Here is a 24280-nt window from a genome sequence, read left to right as displayed (position 1 = left end):
CCCTGGTCCCTGTTCCCTGTGATTATTTAAGATACATGCCCTCACATAATAATGAACTAACTGCTTCCTTAGTGAGTGAAGTTCAAGAATTTTCAGCATTGTTTCAAAGCAGAGAATAATTCCCTTCAATGGAATGGGATTGACCTTGATAAGCTACAGACCTGTTGCCATGCTAGCATTCCATGGTTCCATGCCGACTATGGCAGCAAGCTGTCAAGTTATGCCTGAGGCCCATGTTTGTGACTTTGTGATACCATTAGTTTTTACCAGATTTGACTGACAAGGGACAATGGGTATTTCTGGAAACCAACTAAAGTGGCACTGCTCTGTGGTTATAGTGTAATCACAGTTTTCAATTCATGTGGACCACTAGCTTTAAAATTATGAGATTTTTGAATTTTAAATTTGGGATGTTTTACATTATTTTAAATTTTGCACAGAGACATTATTAATACACTTAATAGTGTGCTATTTCAAATTAAAAACTTCACATTTTGCACAGAATTTAACCACACCACATTTCATAGGCAAAACTCATTCTCTAGTAGTTAAATTCTCATGGAAACACATATTCTCTGTCATTCCCTCTTTGGGGCCTATTGGTACATGGGATATTGATGAATTAATCTACTTTCTTAAATGCCAGAGAGAGATTGAACATTATTTAACCTAAGGGCTCAAAATGACATTAAAAGTTTCTGCATTTCTACTGATATCACCACTGAGGCCCTGGAAAGAAGGGCTCCATTCAGATTATCTTCAGTATCACTAATCTTATTTAAATAAGAATATGGACTACAAAAAGGACAGTTATGCTTTGGCATCTATAACTTTAACATAAAACCAAATTTCACCACTGAAGTCAAGTCTGACTGCCAGAGGCATTAGATGAGAAGCCTTCTATAACATGAACTCAAGGAGAGGTATTTCACATTGGAAATGAGGGACTTGCTGTTATGAGAGAAAACGACAATAGAAAATTTTCTTCAGAGCTCTCAGATGGCTGGAAAAAGCTATTTGGGGAAGATATAATTAATCACTGGCCCTTTAAACACCCATGAGATTTTATCTCAGACTCGGTCTGGAGATGGAAATAGACCACTCAAGGTGGATAGTGCGTTAACTTTTGGGATCTTAGAGATCACCACTCACCGGTCAGAAGGGAACTAATTATTATTATTTTTTTTTGGTGGGGAGGGGGGCTGTACTTAAGTCTAGACTCTATGTAAGGTATTTTATATATGTTCTTATTTAATCCACCAAGCAGTCTTTTGTGATAGGTCATTTTATTTATCCTTATTTGGCAGAGGAGAAATATCAGGTTTAGAACATCAGTTTGGGCTTCAACTCACAGTTATTCTACTCTTCCACCATATGGTGCCCAGGCAGCTGGTGTCACCCCACTGGGAAGCTCGCCATGTCTCAGTAGTGGGAGAGGACACGGCCTATCTACCCTGTAAGTACAACTGATACAGAACCTGCATGGAAGTCTTTAAGGTGGTAAATGATGAAGCAGAGCCAAACTAATTAAACCTGTACCCCCAGAACAAATAGAAAGGAAGTTATCCTGGTAAGTATGGGAACGAAGGTGAAGATCTGACTTGCAATTCGACTGAGAGTACAAGAAGAAATTCCTCAATCTGAGCAGTTGGCTTTACTGTGGAACTTATTTGACCTGCCAATCCAAAGGCTAGTCCTCAGACCTAAGGCCTTTCCTCATCTCAGCCTTGAACTGCTTCTGACCTCCCTCGGGCATAAGGTCAGGTTCCAGGTTCTAAAATTCAGTAAGCTTTTTTGGCCCAGAGCTGATGACCATAGCAGTTTCCAAAAGGATCTCTTGAGATCTGCCTGCTGCCTTTCCACACACGCAGGTGAACACACATAAACAGATCTCCCAGGGGCGAATGAAAGGCAGACTTGGACAGGAGAAGGAGGCAGAAAGTACAATATTTTCCTTTTTAATTCTTAAATAGATTTTTTTAAACATATTTTTCAGCAACTACAATTAGGACATGTCCTCTGTGAGGGGCTTTTGTTTTAAACGTACCTTATTTGTACGTACTTCATATAACGACCTCAAGTGTGTATAGTTTCGATAATGTGTTGAGTTAGCTATCTAGGTTTTTTTATTTTTCCTTTTCCAAGTATTTTAAATATTACATGCTCTTTTGGGGCTTACTTATGTTCTTACCCTAATGGTCACAATAAAAAGATCGAATTTATTGTTATTTTCTGATAATTGTATAACAAAACAAAAATCATTTCAGGTCCTCAATAACTTACGTTTTCTGGATGAATAGTTTCAGGTAAAATGTGTCTCCTTGCTGGGAAGTGACTCAGTCATCATAAACCTTAATGCCAGTGATTTGATACACTTTGAAACAGCTAGGATTGTGAAACATTTTATTTTAGATTGCGCCTGGGCAAACTATCACATATGATAATTATGTGGAATAGTCAGGATGGTACTGATAATGCATCACCTGATAAGACAGCCCCCCTCCTGTCAGCAACGAACAAGAATCCCTTGCTTATCTGTTAACCTTAGCCACGGCAGCACACTTCTCACGAGGGAGTTCTTCGTCTGCAGTTCGGCAGTCCATGAATTATCACAGTCTCCTCTGAAAGCTTCTAAGCCAATATTAGGGTAAATGTTAAAAAAGGTAGTTAATATCAGAAAAGAACAGAGTACATTTCTTTCCTTGGAAGCTCTAATTGTCCCAAGAAACATCCATTTTCTTTCTTTTTTTTTTCTTTTTTCTTTTTTTTTGACCGGTAAGGGGATTGCAACCATTGGCACGGTGTGGTCTGCACCACGCTCAGCCAGTGAGCGCACCAGCCATCCCCATATAGGATCTGAACCTGGGGCCTCGGTGCTAGCAGCGCCGCACTCTCCCGAGTGAGCCATGGGGCTGGCCCAGAAATGTACATTTTCTACTCTTAGTCTCCCTCCAATTTGCAGCTTCTTGTGTCTGACACTGCCTCTCTGTTATTCTTTCTCTTGGTTTTAATTTCTTGGATCACCTATAATGACAGTATAAGAAGGGAAAGAGGGGAAAGCTAAAGAATGATGGCCCTGTGTGACAGAATGGGAATGCTTTCTTAAGATAATGCTCTGCAAACATCCTGACTTGTGACATTGACGGTCAGGGCCTATGTATTATGCCAGCAGCAAGCAGCTCACAAAAAGAAGGAATCCCCATTAAACATGATCAATTTAAACAGGCCACTTTCTCCAGGTGTCACACTGGGCTTTTATGTTCCTGCTAAGAAGTGCTCAAGCTGCGATTTGGCAGGTTCTTCTGACTCAAAAGTCCATGCATTTAATCACTGCCACCTGGCCAAGACTGTAAGAAATGAGAAAGAAATTGTAGCTGTCTTTAAAGACATGCAATCAGTGCAGGTTAGCAACAGCTACTCCAATAGAATCCAGAGAAGTGAGAAAGAAATTCCAGAAACAGCTGAGTTAAAACTTGACCCTAAAATTTAGGACTCCTTGGCTTACAAGTGAAGAACACGTAGGTTTGCTTAAGCCAATGGGGACTTTATTGGTTTGCAAATCCAAAGCTCAGGGAAGGCTAGGGCTCAAGCTGGCCTGAGGAATGACAGGAATCAGAAACATGCACGCCACCAGGATTTCCTCTTATCCTCTGCTCTCCCATCTCCATCTCTCTCTCTGTGCATTTGTTCTATCAAACCAGCTCCCTCTCTTGGTCAGGGGCTGTGGCTGCTGGTGGTGGTGCTGGGCTGAGGTCCTAACAGCTCCTCCATGGACAGGACATGGTTCTTTCTGCCTCCAGCTCCATTTTGAAGCATTGTAGGGAAAGATTTAATTTCCTGGTTTAGGTTATGTGCCAGTTCCTTATGGTCAGAGGAGAAGTATTGATGTTGGCCCAATTTGGCTCAAGTGTGTGTCCCTGTGGCCAAGGAGGGAGGTGGAAACATGGGCCTTGGGAATCACCATGGATTGAGTGGTCACTCTATTTTACATCTGCTATAGATGACTGGTGTTAGAATAATTTAAAAAAACACACACAATAATTTTTTTAAAAGGATAAGATGGTATTTTTCAAGCAGTTATGCTAGAAGCCAGATTCCACTCCTTAAACAGCTGACCATATTGATTATCCTCTTTTCTATTTGAAAAACCCACAGGCCCTGGGGAAAGACTTGGGAGGGTGATTTTCTGCCACATCCTCTTCTGCTGGACACAATCAGTCCTATCAGGGCTTTCAACCACGTCCTGCCTCCCTCCCTCCCCTCACTCATAGGCTGCACTATTCTTGAAAGAGAAAGCAGTTAACGCTCCCCCCAACACTGTAGATTCCTGACGTATGCCCTGAAGAGTTAATTCTTTAAAGATTTTTTTCCTACCTCATTAAAAGGAATGAAAGAATGCTAGCCTATTTAGCACTTGAATTTCTTATACGTAATAGCATATTGTTCCTTCCATTTGATATTAAAAACAGCATATGTTATGATTTGTAGAAATGAAAAATTGCTTAATCTAGCATAAGAGATAAGTCTTATAAGACAGAAAAAAGAACCCTAGTTATCATTCAAAAATTCTGATAAGAAGGAAAAAATAATTACAAATAAAGGAAATAAAGAAATATTTTACTTTTTGTAGATTTTATGAGTCTATCATTACTTTTTGTAGTTTTATGGGTTTATCATTGGGAAATTCAGAGGAATCTATCAAAAATTCCCAGGGGTAAAAAGTTCTCCTAATGCTATATGAAATAAATCTGCAAGATTTATTGTTATTTGTACATGTGAATGCCATAATTTTAAAATATACAATGCTAACAAAGAATTTCTTTTTTTGTTTGGGCAAATATTTAGTTACTGAGAATTAACTCAGGACACACAACATATAAGAAAATCATAAAATTCTAACATGAAAAATAAGAGGACAAGAATACATGGACAGATATGTACTATTCCCAGTTGAAAATTTTAAACAAAGAAGACATTCCCAACTAAATATAACACATAGGTTTATGCATCATTGATGCATTATCTGTTGAAGTTATAACAGAATAGAAAATAGAATTTGACAACTTGATAGTCACCTAGAGGACTAGAGCACTGAATTTGAATTTATAAATATGTATATATTTACTTAAAATTGCTCTATCATGTTTGGAACACTTTAGAAAGTAATAAAAACCAAACCATTATAGCATTGGGTTAAAAGAAGATAAACTGACCAGAGGATTCTGTTCCATTGTTCATCTACAGTCATACATCACTTAACAATGGGGATACATTCTGAGAAAAGTGTCTGATGGATTTTGGACGTGAGTGGCACCATTGTGCACACAATAAGCAGAAAACAGCCATCCTCTCCAGTACCAAGCCCCTCCCCCTCTTCCCTCCTGACTTAAACAGAAACCCGTTTTGCTTCTGCAAGGATGAAGTTCTCCACTCTGATCCACATTAGCATAATGCCCCTCCTTGATTATATCAGCCAGAACCCTATATAAGCTCTACCACCACCACGCCTGGTGCTGTCCTCCATTTTGAGGGCAGCCATGGGCTGCCACCCACTTTTGGTGCAGCCCAGAAGATTCTTTTCCTTTAATAAAGCTTGAACAGTACCCGGTGTCTTGGCTCACTTTCTTTCATTAAGGTGCTGAAACCCTGGAAGGGTCTTGGCCAGACTACTGGACGATCCCCTCTCTTAGGTTGATTGGCTGCCTCCTGGTTGCCCTTCCCAGACCTGCTGAACAGGATGCACTCAGGACTCTCTCCTTTTGCCATTTCAGACCAATGCATCCAACATCGGCCTCAATTCAGGATGAGTCAGTGAGTCAGTCTTCTCTCTTCTTGAGTTCCCCAGACCCCCTCTCTCCCTCATTCTTGAAGCCCAGGCGCCTGGCTAAGGGAGCCTTTCTCATGCCCCCCAGCTATTGAAGGATGCTTCATAATCTGGTCATGGCTTTTCTCTTGAAAAGAAGGTGGGCAGCAAAGAGGATGCCCTTTTTTGGCACCATCCTTCTAGGAGGACTGCCCATTCCCTTTCTCACCCACTAAATGGGATCCTCACAATCCAAACCTAAACATCTCATTTTCTACTGTATACCACTCTATGCCTCCGGGCTATCTCCTGGACTGTCGGGTCTGCTGCCGGCCAACCTGAACAGCCCTAGCCTTGTTCCTTTTGGTGGGCAAGTGAATGGCCCAGATTCCTCTTTCCCTCCAGTCCCCTTTGGAAGGAGATGGGGGAAGAGAGCCACGAAGAGAGGTGAGCACAGCCGTCGGCCCCAACCAGCCTGGTTAAAGGACACTCAGATGCGGCAGGGGTTCTGTTGAACAGTTCCATTTATTATCACACAAGCACTTGCTTTTAAAGGCAAATGGGGAAGGGAGGTTTTTACATCCTCCAATCAGCTTAAAGGTTACAAGAGCATGCATCCTGTCTCAATGCCTAGCTATTGCAATCACACAGTGTTCACGAGCACGGTGGCCAATAAGGGCTAAGGCAAGGTTCCCGCAGACACTCCCACCCTACTTCCTCCCGGCGCCATCTTAGGCTGCCACGTTAATCCACTTGTAATGTCACTTAAGGTGGTGTTAGTTTTTAAGGCCCGACATCTCCCCCTTTTTGTTTTAATAAGGCGGCTGGAGGCGGCTAACCTTCCCAGCCTCGCCTACATTCCCTCTGGTGGCTGTGCCTGTCTTAGGTTGTTTCCTTCTGGAAATCTTACCCATCATTGACTATCCAGCCAAGTGGGGGCAGGGCAGAACCTTATAGATTGGCGTTGATTTTTTTAAAGTGCCATATTGACCCAAAGGGTGTCAGGGCTTTCATTATGGGCCACCTCCTCTACCACCTGAGTGAGCATTACAAGAGAAGTGGTGTTGCGCCTTATAAGGGACACAACCTGGTGAATGGCGTAAGGCCCCAAGATGCTAGGGGGCCTGCCAGGGAGGACAACATAGTGGTGAGCCATGGGGAACTTGAAAGCCAGCTTTGGAACCAATTACTATTGGCTTCTCACTCTTTTTTTGCGATTTTCTAGCCCTTCTCTAAGCTTAGCTAGGGAATCTTTGACCACTCCAGAGTGGTCGGCATAGAGCCCTAAGGTGGCAAAACACTTAGGTGTTTTTTGCAGGTGATTTTTTGCATGCTTGGCAGCTTGAGTCCCCTAGGATTGTCCCCTGGTGGTTGTAAACCTGTCATGTAGACCTCGCCAGTTTACATGAGTTAAAGTGGGCAGTTGGCTGGCAACCCCCATTTAGTACAAACATTTGGCAAAATGAGGGACTATTAGCCATGCCTTGGGGAAGCACCACCCACTCAAACCGCCAATTGGGACACTGAAAGTTTATGGAGGGGATAGAAAAGGCAAACTTTTCACAATCATTCAGGTGCAGTGGAATGGAGAAAAAGCAGTCCTTGATATCTATAGTTATGAGGTATAAGTTGCTTGGTATAGCGGGGGTCCATGGCAGTCCTCTCTGTGGCGTGCCCTGAAGGATCATTCTTTTATTGACCTCTCTAAGGTCTTGTAGCATTCTCCACTTTTCAGAGGCCTTTTTAATTATAAATACTGGAGTATTCCAGGGGCTAGTGGATGGGCGAATATGCCCTGCTCGGAGCTACTCATCGACAATTTGTTGTAGGGTCTGCAACTTATTATCAGGAAGTGGCCACTGCTCTACCTAAACTGGGGGCCCATTTACCCAACAGATGGGGGGCACCGGGATAGCAGTGGCCTCTAGGATTGGGGGTGACCGGCCATCTGTTTATGATGGGTTTCTGGGAACTTGACCCTGGGGACAGGCAGATGGTTTCTTAGGTCCCGAAAAGTGGGGTCCCCCCTATAGTTTGGGACACAGGGGAGATTAAACTGTTGCTGAGACTCCTCCTCATCTAGGATATCTTCATAAAGGGCCTCATGGTCAGTGGTAATGAAAGCGTCTGCTTGGCATATAACATCTTGGCCTAACAGGTTGGCCGCCAATCTGGCAGCAATGAGAGGTTTTACTTCCACTTTTGTGCCATTAGCATCTTCCCAGTGAAGGATTTCATGGGTTTCCCACATTGGGGTTTTTCCCCCTACCCCCAAAATTTGGGGGCCTGGAACTAACTTCCAGCTTGAAGGGACTTCTTCCTGTCTAAGGACTGTTTGATCCGCCCCCGTGTCAACAAGTCATTGAAACTCTTTGCCTTAAATTTTAAGATTCATTTTTGGTCTTAAACCAGGAACTATAGGTATAGTCCAATGAGCCTGGGGTACTGGCCGCCTGGTAGGGCATGGAGGCGCTGGCTTTGTATCCCCTTGGGGTGATGGGGCTGGGGATTGCCCCTCCTCTAGTTTAAAGGCTTTCCATTCTTATCAAACTTAGACCGGCACTCACGCTTCCAATGAAGCCCCTTACCGCACCTAGGGCACGGCGTAGAGGGAAGGTTTTTATTTTTTCAGTTGGGACAGTCCCTTTTGAAATGACCTTGTTCCCCACAGCCATAACATTGACCCCTATGGGAGGGCTGGCTGGGGCTCTCCTTAGGGATCCTGACACTAAGAGTCTGGGTCATAGCACCTGCAAGGGTTTCCACTTGAGCTTGTAGAGCAGAAGTTAAGGCCCTGGTTTGTTGTTGGTAGCTTCCAACGTCTCTACTGGCAATGACCCACTTTTCCAAAGAACGATCTTTGAGCCTGGCACAGGCAAGCTTATGGTCGGCAGTCATGCCATCCCACACTAGCATTTTTACAAACTGGTCCCAGAGAGAACCTGGGGGAAACTTTCTCTGTATGCTCTGTTCCACTCGAACTATGAAAGAGGGCAGGTCCTCAGAGGGTCGCTGGGTTACCCCGGCCATTGCGGGCTCATTGGGCCCTTCAGCCAACTTTTTCCATGCGGCTAATGCTGTTGTCCTAACCTGGTCCTGGTAGGGGGCTGGGATAGCAGCCTGTTGGATTCCAGTATTAAATTGATCTGCTGTTCCAGACAGCATGCCAAAGCTGATAGGGATGGGTAGGTTGGCTGCTTGGTTTATCTCTGCCTGCATATGGCACTCTTCTTCAAAGAAGGCACAGAACTTGATAAACAAGTTTGGGGGGAGGACAGCCTTACAGAGCATTTTCCAATCTTGGGTTGTGCAGGGTTGGTGCGCTAAGCCCAGGAGGATGGTTTCTGCCCATGGGGAATTGGGCCCATCCTCTGCGACAGCCTTTTTCAGCTCTTTAAGGTCATGAGCTTCCCAAGGGTACCAAGTGGCCAGCCTATTTCCACTGGGGGCTTTTGTTAAATTTGGACCTACAGTCCTTTTTCCAATGTAATCCTTTTTTACATCAGGGGCAAGGTGTGGTGGGGGGGGTTGCCTTTAGCCTTGGGATATTGGCTTTTAAAATGACCTTGTTTTCCACAACCAAAACATTGTCCCTTGAAGGGAGGGAAGTATTGTTTCCTGAGGGGATCAGGGCGGTAAATGCCTTGAAGGCTTTGGTTAAGTTTTGTGTCTGAGCCTGCAAGGCTGAGGATAAAGTCTTGGCCTTGGCAATAGCCTTTTTTAGTTCTTTTACAATGTTAGGGGCATAGGTATCACTCAGTGGCTCAGGGCCTTGCATTGGCAGCTTTGTTTCCTTTTTTCTCTCCTCATCGAACTGCGCCCAATCCCTTTCTGCCCCTTCCTGATGCTCGGGATGGAAGCAAAGCTTTAGGGCAGAGATGGTTAGGTAGATCCCTAAGGGGGGGGGTCTAGCTTGTGACTAATCTCGTCCTTTCTGGCCAGGGTCTGAACCCGATCCCAAGTCTCATACAAGAACAAGTCGGACAAAGTTGCCCAAGGGGCCACCTTCATCACATGACGCCAGGCATTGGTGACCGTGGAGTCAGATATTTCTAGGCCTCTGCTTTTTAACATGTACTTTAGAGCCTTGCAGGCTGTCTCATCACTCTTTCTACACAAGCCTCCTATGTTGCCCTGTGAGGAAGGGACAAAGGGAGCAACAGGGCAGAGAAGTGCAGGGACTTCCCCCTGTTATGATACTCCCCCTGACACACAGGCGGATTACTTCACGGCGACTACCGTGGTTGCAGGGGCCACTCCATTGGTTGATCACCCTTCATCGACCTTCTTTCAGGACCGAGCAGCTGGGGGCCTCACTCACTCACCTTTCACCCACGAGTTTTAAAAAACTCCTCACACAGGGCACCACTCTGTCGGGTCTGCTGCCGGCCGACCCGAACAGCCCTAGCTTCGTTCCTTTTGGTGAGCAAGCGAATGGCCCGGATTCCTCTTTCCCTCTGGTCCCCTTTGGAAGGAGATGGGGGAAGAGAGCCATGAAGAGAGGTGAGCACAGCCACCGGCCCCAACCAGCCCGGTTAAAGGACACTCAGATGCCACGGGGGTTCTGTTGAGCAGTTCCGTTTATTATCACACAAGCACTTGCTTTTAAAGGCAAATGGGGAAGGGAGGTTTTTACATCCTCCAATCAGCTTAAAGGTTACGAGAGCATGCATCCTGTCTCAATGCCTAGCTATTGCAATCACACAGTGTTCACGAGCACAGTGGCCAATAAGGGCTAAGGCAAGGTTCCCGCAGACACTCCTACCCTACTTCCTCCTGGCGCCGTCTTAGGCTGCCACGTTAATCCACTTGTAATGTCACTTAAGGTGGCGTTAGTTTTTAAGGCCCAACACTGGACAACCTCAGTCTCTGGGGAGACATTAAAACTCAAATGCCTCATTACAATGGATTCCAGTGTCCACAAGATGGCACTCTCAATTTAGATATTCACTGAAGTGGCAAGATGGAGAGACTCCTTTATGTTCAGGCCTTCTCCTATCTCTGAATGTGTTCTTCTTTCTGTCAAAACTGTCCTATATTTCAAATTCTCCTAGCTCATTCCCAACCTCCCCTTCCAGACTTGGATTAATCTCTTAATCTGTCAGCCTACTCTGCTCCCTGTTCGGGCCACCTTGACTACCTCCTTACGCTCCAAATCCTTCACCAGCCCCTCCACCTTTTCTCACTCTTTCCCACACCTGGTCTTGAGATGCTCATCCTGAGCCACTCAACCCCTCTCTTTCTCCCCCTTCATCAGGTAACAACCATGCCTCAGCTCAGGCTTTTTATAACCCTTCCGTGAAGTGGCTGGGATGGAAGGAATTATCCGAGTCCATGTACAGGAAGCAGGTCTGGATGGCAGCTCAGGTACATGCTCAAAATAATAGGTGGCCTGTGGGAGCTATTGCTGTTCCTTGCATGGACCTAAATTGGGACTTCCAGGCTGGCCACGGGGATTGGGATCTCCAGCATAATATGATCACACACCTACTTCATGGCCTCCAAAAGGCTACTCACAAGCCAGTCAATTATAACCAGCTTAGAGAAATCACACAGAGATCCACTGAAAACCCCAATGAGTTCCTAATCCACCTCTCTGAGGCTTTACATGAATACACATGTATAGATCCAAACTGCCCTGCAGGCATGGCCCTTTTACACTACCTCCTCAATGCAGCATTCAAGGTTTTTAACAATAGAGGGGGGGGGAGGATCATTTTAAAAGAGATCAGGCCAAATACCAGCTCTTGGCTAATGCCATCCATGGCTCACATACTCCAAAGCTGGCTGCCTCTAGGGACAAGCCACCTGAGAACTACTTCAAATGCGGTCAACAAAGCCACTTGGCATGGGCCTGTCATAAACTCAGGCCCCTTTCTGGACCCTGTCCTCACTGCGAACAGCCAAATCACTAGGGGTTGACTGTTCCACTCACCAGAGAGAGAGTGGCCCAGTCCCCAACCTACAGCCTTTGGCTTCATGGCCATCTCTACCGGAGCTTCTAGGCTTTGCCCATCCCCATCCTGATGATGCCCAGATCCCAAGGCCCTCGCAGAGATCACCATGAATGAGCCCAGGGTAACTTGCCTCGAGGCAGGAGTCAATCTCTTTTGTCATTGATATAAGGGCCACTCACTTTACCCTTCCTAAATATGCAGGACCAACAATTCCTCTATACTTGTTAACTTGCAGAACCCCTCTTTGTTCCCTAATGTCCCACAATTCCCCATTGCTAACAAACAACTAATAGGCTTAAAACCCATCATACACAAACTCCTTTATTCTCATCTTTTACGGCCTACCCACTCGCCTTTTAATACACCCATCCTTCAGGTTATAAAGCCTAATGGCTCATACCATTTGCTACAGGACTGATCCTGACACATACCATTCTCAACAATTTCCTTGGACAGTACTACCTCAGGGGTTTTGGGATAGCCCCCACTTTCCAGCCAGACCTTAGCTCAAGACTTATCTGAAGTTCTCCCAACCTCTAGCACTTTAATACAATATGTGGATGACCTCCTCCTTTGTAGCCCCTCCTATGAAGATTATGAAGATTCACAGGCCCACACTGTTGCTCTCCTTAATTTCCTGGCCTCCAGGGATATCGAATGTCCCTCAGCAAGGCCCAAATTTCTCCACCTTCAGTCACCTACTTGGGAGTCCACCTCACCCCTAACACCAGAGCTAATTTCTGAACTCCCTACTCCTACCACAAAGGGTGAAGTCCTTTCTTTCTTGGGGCTTGCAGGGTATATTTGCCTATGGATCCCTAACTTTGGTGTGCCAGCAAAGCCACTTTATGGGGCAGCCAAAGGAGATCCTGCCATTCCTTTAGATTCCACAAAGCCCATTCATTCTCCCTTCAAGCAATTAAAAGCCACTCTCCTCGCAGCCCCAGCTCTATCTCTCCCAAACTTATCTCATCTTTTTATCCTACATGTCACCAAAAGCCAAGGATTGGCAGTCAAGGTTTTGGGACAAAAGGCAGGAGATATTTTCTCCCTGGTTACATATCTCTCTAAACAACTAGACACCACAGCTCGAGAATGGGCCCTCCTGTTTATGGGCCTTGGTGGCAGCCACCCTTTTAGCACAAGAAAGCTCTAAACTAACTTTTGGACAACAAACAGTCAAGACCTTCTCAGCCATAAGGTCAAGTCAATTCTCTCCCCTTCCTGCCTACAACTTATTCACTTTACTTTCATTGAGAATTCCCAATTTTCCTTCAAAGCTTGCCCTCCCCTTAAATCCAGCCGCTCTCATCCCAAAACACTCATGACTCTAAGAACACAATTGCATGGAGGCTTTAGACCTCTTTCTCAATCCCTTTCCACACATCTACCTGCATCCCATTATGTGGTTCATAAATGGGAGTGCCACCTCGATGCCCGCCCCCTGGGCAGGTTATACCATAGTAAATCTAACATAAGCTATTGAGGTTGCACAACTCCCAAAGGATGTTGGGTTTATACACTGCAGAGGACACCAAACCTCTAATGACCCCATAGCCTAGGGAAACAAACTGGCAGATCTAACCAAAAAAAAAAAAAAACAGGCTGCTCAATCACCAGCCTCCACTCTTCCTCTCCTGCTCAGGTCCTTCTCATGGCCCCTATCCCCTCATCCCAATACACACTCCAAGAAATACAACACCTCCAACAGTTGGGGACACAGAGAAAGGACAACTAGTATACTCTCTCCAGTTGCTATGTCCTCCCTACTACACAAGCTGAGCAAATCCTTTTAGATTTCCATAATTCAGTTTATATAGGCTATGAGCTCCTACTATGCCTTCTTCAGCCCTTATATTACTCTCCCCACAAAAGGACACACTATCTTCTAACCTTAGTAGATACCTTTTCAGGTTGGATTAAGGCTTTTCCCTGCACTTCAGAGGATGCTACAGCAGTAACACATGCTCTCACCTCACAAATCATCCCTCATTTTGGCATCCCCACCAGTCACTCACTCACCTACAGCCTGCCCCCTGTAAGCCCCCAGGCCTCATCCCTCTCGAACTTATGTACAGTAAGCCCTTCACTCTCACACCTCTCCCTTCCAGCTCATTCCCTTTAGGCCAGTATCTCCCTACTCTTTCGCTCATTAGGGATCTTCTTAGGGGACAGGCTAAACTTCTATTACCTCATCCTTTCCCCACCACCTCCTGAGACTTTTAACTGAGCCTGGGACAGCAAATATATATTAAAACTCGAACCCCAAAGCCTCTCTCACCATGTTGGGAAGGGCTTTATACAGTACTTCTCACCACCCCCATGGCAGTAAAAGTACTAGTAAAGGCCCCTTGGTATCACTTATCCTTGGCAAAACTAGCACCTGAGACTTTACCCCCAAAATCTGTTAACACCAAGCCAGAGGGGTCCCTCTGCTCAACCCCCAACCCAACATCTCCTTACACTTAATCCATTTTAGGACCCCAAAAAACTAAAAATCTCTAGGACCTTCCCTCTTCCCCCAATCCCAAAAGAAGAATGATCTTTCCCCCGGCGATTATCCTCGCACTCTTGCAGGCCCGCTTCACGTCCTTTGCACAAGAGCTACTCCAAGACTGGTCCTGACCTGCTATCGTGGATTTGCCATCGTGGAACATGATAAGTAATATGCCACCTAATGTCCCTAACCTTTATTATACTATCTATTCTAGTACTTGCTACAGGATTGGCAGCAGCTGCCCCAAAGGGGTGTAACATTATAGGAAGATTCCTCCTGGCCTCCTTTACCTCCTATCAGTAGGATGCTTCTTAGCAATTTCACTGTAGCAATGTCCCCTTTAAATTCTTTTGGCTCCCTAACCCTTCGCATCCTTCCCGTGTTTTTCCTCCTATCTCAATGCTCCCCCTCACCTGGAACATGGAGGTTCCAGGTCCACAGGGATTATGCAGTCCTCAGTGAATCAGACTCGTCCCTGAGTGACTCATCTGTCTCCCACTTCATGAGAAACTTTTTGTGGTCACCCCCCTCCCATCAATGCAGCCCACAAAGTTTCCACAAATGTCTCTTCACTTTCCTTTAATGTCACCTCAGTGGAGACTACCAGCGTTGTACGGGGCCTGCCCACACTCTGCCTCACTAACACCAAACACTACTAATCACCCCCTCCTCATCCATGCCCTAAAACTGGAATATATTTCCTTTGTAAAACTACGTTATCCTGTTGCCTGACCCCTAACGCGATTTCTTGCATATTCTTTTATCTCGTCAGGACATCACCCTCCAGACAGATGGAGGGATGGAGATAGGACTGGGGCTTACTTTGGCCCCCCTCTCAGGAAGTGCCCCTGCTCCTGTAGGACACTAATTGTACCTTTTTAATTGGGGCAGGGATCCTTCCTGCAATTGGGACTGGCATAGCGGGCCCTGCTACTGCCTGTCAATTCCATCAAAAACTCTCAGAAGAACTAAGTATAGACAGCATCTCCTCCCTCCATTGACAGGTCACCTCACTTGCCCTTGACTTCCTTACAGCGGAGAAGGAAGGCACCTGCCTCTTCTTTGGGGAGGAATGCTGTTATGTAAATGAGCCTGGTGTTATCCAAAGCAACTTAAACCATTAAAAAGCAAGCACTGATCACCGATGCAAAAGGTTACAAGACACAAACACACCTGGGGGTGGCCCCAGTCACTGAACCCTTGGATACCCTGGCTTATGCCCCTACTAGGACCCCTAATTATGGTGGGACTCAGCCTACTTTTTGGTCCCTGTCTCTTTTGGTGTTTCTCTAATTTCTTGCAGGAAAGTATGCAGGCTTTCATAAACCAAAAGGTCACAGAACTGTTCCTGCAAGGAGGATATCAGGTCCCTCAGAATCAGTGATCCTTCCCCAGAGGAATACAGCCTCCCCACATGAAACCAATACCCCACCACCTAATTGTTTTACCTGCCAACATACATCTTTCATTTTTTCCATATCCTCACCCATCTCCAGCAGGAAGTAGCTTCAGAAGAATGAGAACTTCGCCCCTTTTCCCTTCTTATACTTAAAGGCAGGAATGATGGATTTTGGGCATGACCAGCGCCATTGTGCACACGATAAGCACAAAATAGCCACTGGCCTTGTCTTCCACTCCAGCACCGCACCCCTCCCCCTTCCCTTTACAAGAAGCCTCCTGACTTAAACAGAAACCCCATTTGCTTCTGCAAGGAGGCAGTTCTCCACCCCATCCACATTAGCATAATGCCCCTCCTTGATTATATCAGCCAGCCCTTGGCACCCTCTACCACCTCCACACCTGGTGCTGTCCTCCATTTTGAGGGCAGCCATGGGCTGCCACCCACTTTGGGTGCAACCTGGCAGATTCTTTTCCTTTAATAAAGCTTGATTGGTACCCGGCATCTTGGCCCCTTTTTTCAGTGTCATTAGGTGATTTTGTCATTATGTGAACATTATAGAGTGCACTTACACAAACCCAGATACCCAGATGGTATACCCTCCTACACACATAAGCTATATGGTATAGCCATTATAATGTTATGTGACCACTGTCCTATATGCGGTCTGTCATTGTCTAAAATGTTATGAAGTGCATGATAGTATTATAAAATGAATGTAAGACAAAACAGAAGCAGTATGACAACCGGGGAAAGAAGCTAAAGGGGGGTTGGGAATGGCACACTCAGCTTGCCTCTTTGCCTCCCTGCCTCCAGGTCTACGCTTCTTCCACGTGCTTGGGTGCTAAGCGTATGCAGGGCCCGCCAGGTCTTCTCTGCACACACATCTAAAGGTGCATGTCATTGTGTTGCCGTATCTTGCATCTGGCTGCAGAATAGAATTCTATCGGGTGCAGGCTTTGATTGGGAGGGCCATGTTGCACGCTCTAGCTCAGCTTCATCACAGGGCTACACTGGGAGTACTGGGCACTAACTCAGTTCTATCAAAGCAGTATTTTCTTATTTGCTATTTCTTGTAAGCAAATTCCATGGGAGTCTCAGGCAGAAAGAAAGGCTTGGATGGATATGACTGAGTTGGATTTGAGATTTCTTGCTTCCTTCACTACAATACAATAAAAACTCACTACAAATTCTTCTGAAGTCATTGATGACTAAAGACTACTGGGGTAAGTGGATATCAGGATAGAGAAAAACTAATTTAAATTTATACTTAGTCTATATACTGCAATAAATCTGAAATCATTCAGAGGGTTAAACATTAAAAAATATATTAAAAAACTGGAAGAAAACAGAATAATATAGGAAACGTATTTCTCTAGCCGGGGTGGTAAAATTGAGGCCTCATTTAAAGTAATGAGTAATGTTTTTCTGTCCTTTGCCTCCATCTGCATCTGTGGAACCTCCCACCACTCACAAGGCCACTACAATAGTTTCTGGGTATTTCCAGGAGTCTTCACGTATGGGCTCAAAAATATGTTCTCTCAGCTACATTCCCTTCTCTCCTGTTCCAGCCCCCACCAATTTCTCCTGCTCTTATGGGTTGAATTATGGAGGATGGCAGAATATGCTACCCCAAGTTATGCCACTTTGCCATCAGGACTATTTGGAGCTAAAAGTCAACTGAGAAGAAGTAGGTACAAGAAAAGCTCTTTGCCCCCTTCCATTTGCATAAAAGTAGAACATAAATTTACAAAGGTGTCCCTCCTCCCCTCTCTACCAGCAAGGACAAAGGTTAATCCCTGGAGACGACTTTAGACCCTTATCAGCTTGGGGACAGCACCAGAGGAATCTACATAACAAACTTTATCTACCTTTAGTTTCTAACTAGCCTGGAACAGATTCTCCCTCACAGGCCCTCAGAAGGAACCAACTCTGCTGACGCCTTGATTCTGGACTTCTGGCCTCAAGAACTGTGACAACAAATTTCTGTTGTTTAAACCACCCAGTTTGTGGTGTTTTTTATGGCAGCCCTAGCAAATTAATACACCAGCCAAGTCCTTTCTGAAATGCAAGAGCCATGAGGGCAGAGAGCAAGTGCATCTTATTTGTCACCGAATTTACCCCTGAACTTGACACGCTATGCTCAGTCAGCCTTTACTGAACAATAGTCCAAATCCCTCCCAGTGCTGCTAGTGCCCCCTGGCTCTGGTGGTGTAGCTGTGTCATGCTGGATAAGCTGTGATGCTGTGCCAAGTGGGGACACGGCTGTCGTGAGGGTGTCCTTTATCAGAGGGCTGCTGCTGCTGGTGCTGCCTCCTCCCACACTCATCAGCTGAACGCTGCTGATATGTTGGTCCCACGTTCTCTGAAACAATGCTAGATTTTGTGGCAAATTGAAGAGAACACCTTTCTTCAAAGCAGTCCTACCAGTGTTGTGTGGAGATCTTTTGGAATAATAGTTCTCTTGGTTTTTCCTCTGCATTTCACTGTTTCCCTAGGACTTAGACATGACTCCATGTGAGCTGCCTAGAGAAAAACTATCAGACTCACTAACTATGTGCAGAACTCAAAATTCCACCTGCCTCTGAGGTACCAGGTATTGTTTTATTATTTTTAAAATTTTTATTGAATCAAAATTGATTATACATACTTTTGGAGTTCAACATTGAGATATGTTTATCGAATCAATATTACTAGCATATATACTGTTACAAATCATAATTATTCATTATGCCTCTTGTCCAATCTCTTCCCATCCCCCTCTCCCTCCCCTCTCCCCCTCTAATTACCCTAGGTTTCTTCTCTCCCTCTGAAAGAATAATGGTTACTCTGTTGATTTGTTGCCTAGATGATCTGTCGAATGCTGAGAGGTGTGATCAGGTCCCCCAGTATTATCATAGAACAGATGCTTCTTCTGTCACTCTGAAATGGGCTTTGTGGAGACAGACATCCCCTTCTTTTCTTTATCTCTGCTGGTGGCTCTCCTTGTGTCAATGCACTGAAGTGGCTGGCGGACCATCTACCTGGTGGTTGTGGTGTCTAGCCGCTTTCATGGCAGCCATGGTTATTGTGGTGGCTGTGGTGGGCCACCCAAATATAGGTGATGTTTTTGGCATGCTCCTTGGTGCTGGCAGTGTGCCTGGCTGTGGGAAATGTCTGGTCCCTGGCTCCATACCTCAGGTCCCCGCGTGGGCCCCGAGGTGCTGGCACTGTGTGCCTGGTTGTGGGAGGGGGTCCAGTCCTTTTCTCCATGCCTCAGGTCCCCAGGTGGGCTTTAAGGCACTGGCACGGTGTGCCTGGTTGTGGGTGGGGGGTCTGACCCCTGGTTGCATGCCCCAGGCCCTTGGGTGGGCCCCAAGGCACTGGTGGTGTGACTGGATGCTGGAGTTGGGTCTGTTTCCTGGGTGAGCCCCAAGGAGCTGGCAGTGTGAGTGGCTGTGAGCATGGGTCCTGTCCGCAGCTCCATACCTCATGTCCCCTGGCAGGCCTCAAGGTGCTGGTGGTGTGCCTGAGCTGGAACTAATTTTTTGTCCTTTGCTTACTACTAACATGGGGGAACTTCCTGTAGGAACCAGTACTTGAGCTGTGTGGTTGAGCTAAATTGCTGCTTTGCTGCTTTACCCTAGGGAAGGCTTTTTGTGCAGCTTAGGGTTTAATGGTTGACTGTATAGGTACTTCTGGCTCTCCAGAGACTTGGTGCACCTGGGTTGGTAGAAACTCTGATCTGGGCCTGAATTTTTCTGTCAAACTGCACCCTATGAAATTCTGCATTCTTGACCAGTCTCCTCTGAGTGATCCTGCACTGATTGGGAGCAGATTGGCTGTCCTTGCTGTGTCCCAGTGTTCTCCTGTTGGGCCTGTTTCCCCAACTGCCTGTGCTCCAAGCACTTCCCATGGGACAGACCCTGTGCTGGTCCCTTGCATTGACTTACCAGCCTCTGAATGGCTCCCCTTTTTCAGCGGTTCTGGTTCCTTGCTCCTGTGTGGGTCCACAGGAACACTATAAGTGGTCTTGCTGTCCTGGGGGCCGCCAAGGTCCTCTTCTGTTAAGGGACGCCCCAACCCCTACTGACCTTAACATATGCATTCTGCTTCTGTACAAATTGCTTGCTAAAATAAATGGGGGAATAAACAGAGTAGCATGGCCAATGCCATTTTAGGCGGCTCTGCCATTTTAGCCTGAAAAGTCCCTATGGGGAATCCAGGGTGGGGAGGGGCTACAGGACGACCTACAAAATTAGCTTATGTATCGCTGGCTTGCTTGCATTGGCTAGATTGTGTCAGGCACGAAAAATTCCCGCCTAGCTAATAAATAAAAGGTGCAAGAGGTTTCAACTCGGGGCTGCGCACTTCGATTGGCCTGCGTAGCCCTGGCTGCCAGAAATAAACTCTTTTCCTTTTCGTATCACCTGGTTCTCGTGGGCATAACACTTCTCCCCTGCTGCCTCCAAGTAACTCCATCTGAAGGGCACAGCTGCAGCTTCTGCTGGCTCCTGCTCCATGAGCTCATCAGCTCCAGCATTAAAGCGGCCACATCCCCAAATGGCCAGAGCAGTTTTTTCTTTCTCTCATCATGGTTTCTCCCACCTTCATGAACTCCGTAGGTCTCTCCTCCTTTTCCCCTGAGCTCCAGCCGCTCCAGCTTGGCTGTTACATTTTTATAATTGTAAATTGGTTGATTTGTGGGAAAGAGTAACACTGGGGACCATCTATTCCAATATCTTGACTGGAACCCCCAGTAGTGTTTTTTAAAATGAATTGCTGGGTCTCATCATTTACCCCTAAGGCAGTGCTCTCTCAGCAGTCTCTTGGTTGGCTGATCTTACTGACCCTCTAGACTTGCTCCATTATGTCCTGTTCCCCAGGTGAGGACTCCTGAGTGAAAATGCAATCCTGACTCACATTTCAGCCCCCTGGGTGTCCTTGTATGATGGTATGGCTGTATGACTTACGTTTACAATGTCACCAAGAAATTATTTTTAGTTTCTACTGCTGAATGAAATTGCACAGTCCATTTCATTCATTCATTTGTAAATTCATTCAAATAGTTTCATTCATACATTTATTTAACACATATTTTATTCACACATTCATTCAACAAATTGTTTCAAATTGAAAAGTTTTGTTTCTTAAAATGGCAAGACCCATCACCTAGGTAATTTATTTCCAAATGGCAGTAAATGAATACTTCTTTTGTATCTCAGCATTCTCGAAGTAGGCTATGTTAATGGCTTGACTAAATTCATTGGCTTGTGTTTGGAATTAGAATCCTATAACATGCCTATATACCTAACTCAATGTATGAAGTGATGCAATGCTTTCTGAGATTTATGGAAACACCCAGCATTCTTATCTGAGCATTTCATCTGTGACACTTTACCAGAAACCCCTATCCATTCTTTTTTGGCAGCAAACCAAAAGAGATGGACTTAAGAAAGATTGCATCTGTAGAAATATAGGGTATTGCTATCTTTTTTAAAAAACTCAATCTAAAAATTCCATTTTTCTCCTTCTGTTCAAACCCCATTGTCCATCTGCTTTGCATTCCCTTGCTTCCCTGTGGCTTACTGTATACCTTTTCCTGGGTTTATTAACACTTGTCATTCACTCATCTGTCCTCTCAAATCAGCAGCAGCTGCAGTCTAATTTAAGAGTGACACTGGGGACCACCTACTCCACCATCTTGACTGGAACCCTTGGTCGTGTTCTGGTCAGTTAAATGACTGGCTGTTCCCCTGGCTTTAATGCAGGCTAATTTGAACAATCTGCAGTCCTCGGTTTAGTTTATTTTAATTCCGGCCTTCTGTGGATGTTATCTCCTAGAGCAGCAGAGGACGTTTTTGTTTTTGGGCTCAGTGCAACAGATGCTCTGCTAATTTTCCTATAGAGAAGGCAACTAGGAAAACTAGAATGACAGTTTGTAGGGTTGGGTGAACCGGTGCTGGTGGCGGTGGCATGTGCCTCTGCCTCTGCAGTACAGCTTTCTCTGACCCTGTTTCCATTTTGAATATTGAAAACACAAAGTGAGGAGGGGCATGCTCCTTTTAAATATGCAATGTTTGTGTAAAATGTTCTAGAACACATGTCAAGATACTAGGTTTTAGGATTCTTACAGTTCTTTACAGTCCTAACCCACACACCCCCTGCTCTTCCCCTCCCAGCCACCCCAAACGTCTGGGACTCTAAATATTTGTGAAATTGAGTTAACTAGCACAACCAAAGGCATGGTAAAAAATAACCACACATTTCAAGGAATTATTCTTTATAAAAAGACTTTAAAACAAAAACAATATCTCATTTGGATTATTAATAATTATTAGCTAGGCAAGCCTAAATAATATCAGGGGATGTTTTTCATTTGCCTATCAAATACGGTTGTCCATTTTCCCTCTTCTCGGAATGGCAGTCCTTCTGTCTGTCAAAAAGTGTCAGGAAATGAGCAAAACATATCACCCCAAATTCTAAATCCTCATGAAGTTTGAATAAGAGACCATAAACTTACAGCAAAAAGAACACTTCTCTATAATCCAGAGTTCATTTTCTTGTACAGCTTAGACTATTGTAATTTGATACTTGTGCAGACTTAGCTTGAGTTTCATTGTTGAGGACTTTGGCTCTGACCATGACCTTTGCCTAAAGCATCTGAGCACCTTGAGAGGGTAACAGGGAGGGTATGGTGAGTATTCTCAACTGTAAAACTTACTTCCCTGTGGAACAAGAAGACTGATATTGATCCAGGGCTGATGAGGGTAGGGGAAAGTGATTGAAAGTGTGGATTTGAGAAAGGGAAATGCCTAGTCCACAAGACTGATTTGAGAAAATCCTGTGAATTCACCACTCATCCATTCAGAAATATTGTTGACCATCTTCTATGTGCCAGGCATAGGAGATATAGCACTGAACAAAACAAAGTCTCAGCTTTCTTTGAGCTTACTGGCAAAAAACAAAGTCATAAGAAAAATAGTAGATTTTGACAAGTGTTAGGACATGAATTATGAACAAGTTTATGTAGAAGGGAGTGATTGGGTGGCTCTATTTTGGTAAGTCTGGTCAAGCTTCCTAAAGGTGGCAATGAATGTGGAAGATATTGATGAATATTTTGGAAACATATTCTTTAGGAGTATTTTCTAGTGAGTTCTTGAAATGACCATTCAAGGGAAGTGTTCAAAGCTAAAAATCCTATTCTTGGAAACTTTTCCCTCATTCTCTGTGTGATATTTTCCTCTCCTGAATCATTATGTCCTTTCTGGTACTTTTTGTCAGTGCCCTCTCAACATTCTGCTTATACTTCTGTCATAGTACCTAGACCACTTGGATGCACGAATTTCTTTCCTTGTTTATCCCTCTGTTCTCTACTGTAAGGCCCTTAAGGACAAGCTTTGTGTCCACCATTTTTTGTTTTATCAGTGGCTGGCAGTAGCTGGCATGGAGTAAGTATTTAATAAATGCATGTTCAGTGAATATTTGTGTCATCTCTACAACTACACAGAGGGGACGATATTGTGTCTGATAGGTTCTGAACATAGCTGGTGCCATTTTAGGAAAATCCAAGCACAAAATGGTCACTAACCCCTCCCTTTGTAAGAAACCTCATGATTTCTGAGAAACAGAAACCCCTTTGCTTCTGCAAGAGCACAATTCTCCACCCTGGTCACATAGCTTCTGCATCAGCACAAAACTCCCTCCCTGACTACGTCAGCCTTCCCTACAGCCCATATAAGCTCTCCCACCCTGATGCCTGGGGCTGCCCTGGCTGCTGTCCCCCATTTTGAGTGCAGCCTGGCAGATTCTTTTCCTTTAATAAAGCTAGATTGGTATCTGGTGTTTCAGCTCACTTTCTTTTATTATGGTGCTGAAACCCAGGAAGGGTCCTGGCTGGGACTTTCAGGTGATCCCCTCTCTCGGGTTGATTGGCCCCCCAGCTGCCCTTCCCAGACCTGCTGAACCGAGTGCCTCTGGACTCTCTCCTTGTGCCGTTTCAGACCAATGCATCCACCATTGGCCTCAATTCAGGGTGAGTCAGTGGGTCTGTCCTACTTCTACAGGTTTCCCCAACTACTCTCTATGACGACTGTCTAATTCCCGAAGACCAGGTGCCTCGCTGAGGGAACCCCTCTCATGCCCCCAGCTATTGGAGGATGCTCCTCTAGCTGGCTGGTGGCTTCTCTCTCAAAAAAAGGTGCACACCAATGAGGATCTCCACAACTACACAGAGGGGACTATATTGTGTCTGATAGGTTCTGAACATAGCTGGTGCCATTTTAGGAAAATCCAAGCATAAAATGGTCACTATCCCCTCCCTTTGTAAGAAACCTATTGAGACTGATCACCTCTCTCTAGCCCTCTAAGTGGGATCCTCACAATCCAAACCTCCATACTCTATGCCTCTGGGCTGTCTCCTGGCCAATTTCCTCACAATCCAAGCCTCTGCGCTCTACTCTTCGGGGCTGTACAACCTCTTGGCCTCCAGGGAAATATTAAATCCAAATGCCTCATTTTCTATTGCAATCAGGTTTGGCTTAAATACAAACTAGACAATGGATCTCAATGGTCAGAAAATGGCACTTTCGATTTTAGAACTCTAAGTGACCTAGACAACTTTTGTCACTGAAACGGCAAGCCAG

The 24280-nt window shown here is 45.2% G+C and overlaps 1 protein-coding gene across 1 annotated transcript in view; it reads right to left on the bottom strand.

Annotated features, from left to right (window-relative positions):
- Positions 1-17799: 17799 nt before the first annotated feature.
- Positions 17800-24280, bottom strand: part of MEP1B (meprin A subunit beta) — a 56508-nt gene continuing 50027 nt past the window's right edge. The window contains exon 16 of the mRNA XM_063076635.1: positions 17800-18032. Coding sequence (XP_062932705.1) covers positions 17800-18032 — 233 coding nt within the window. The remainder of the gene's footprint in view (positions 18033-24280) is intronic.

Source organism: Cynocephalus volans, chromosome 13, assembly GCF_027409185.1.
Source record: "Cynocephalus volans isolate mCynVol1 chromosome 13, mCynVol1.pri, whole genome shotgun sequence".
Classification (NCBI taxonomy): domain Eukaryota; kingdom Metazoa; phylum Chordata; class Mammalia; order Dermoptera; family Cynocephalidae; genus Cynocephalus; species Cynocephalus volans.
This window is presented reverse-complemented; position numbering and strand designations above follow the sequence as displayed.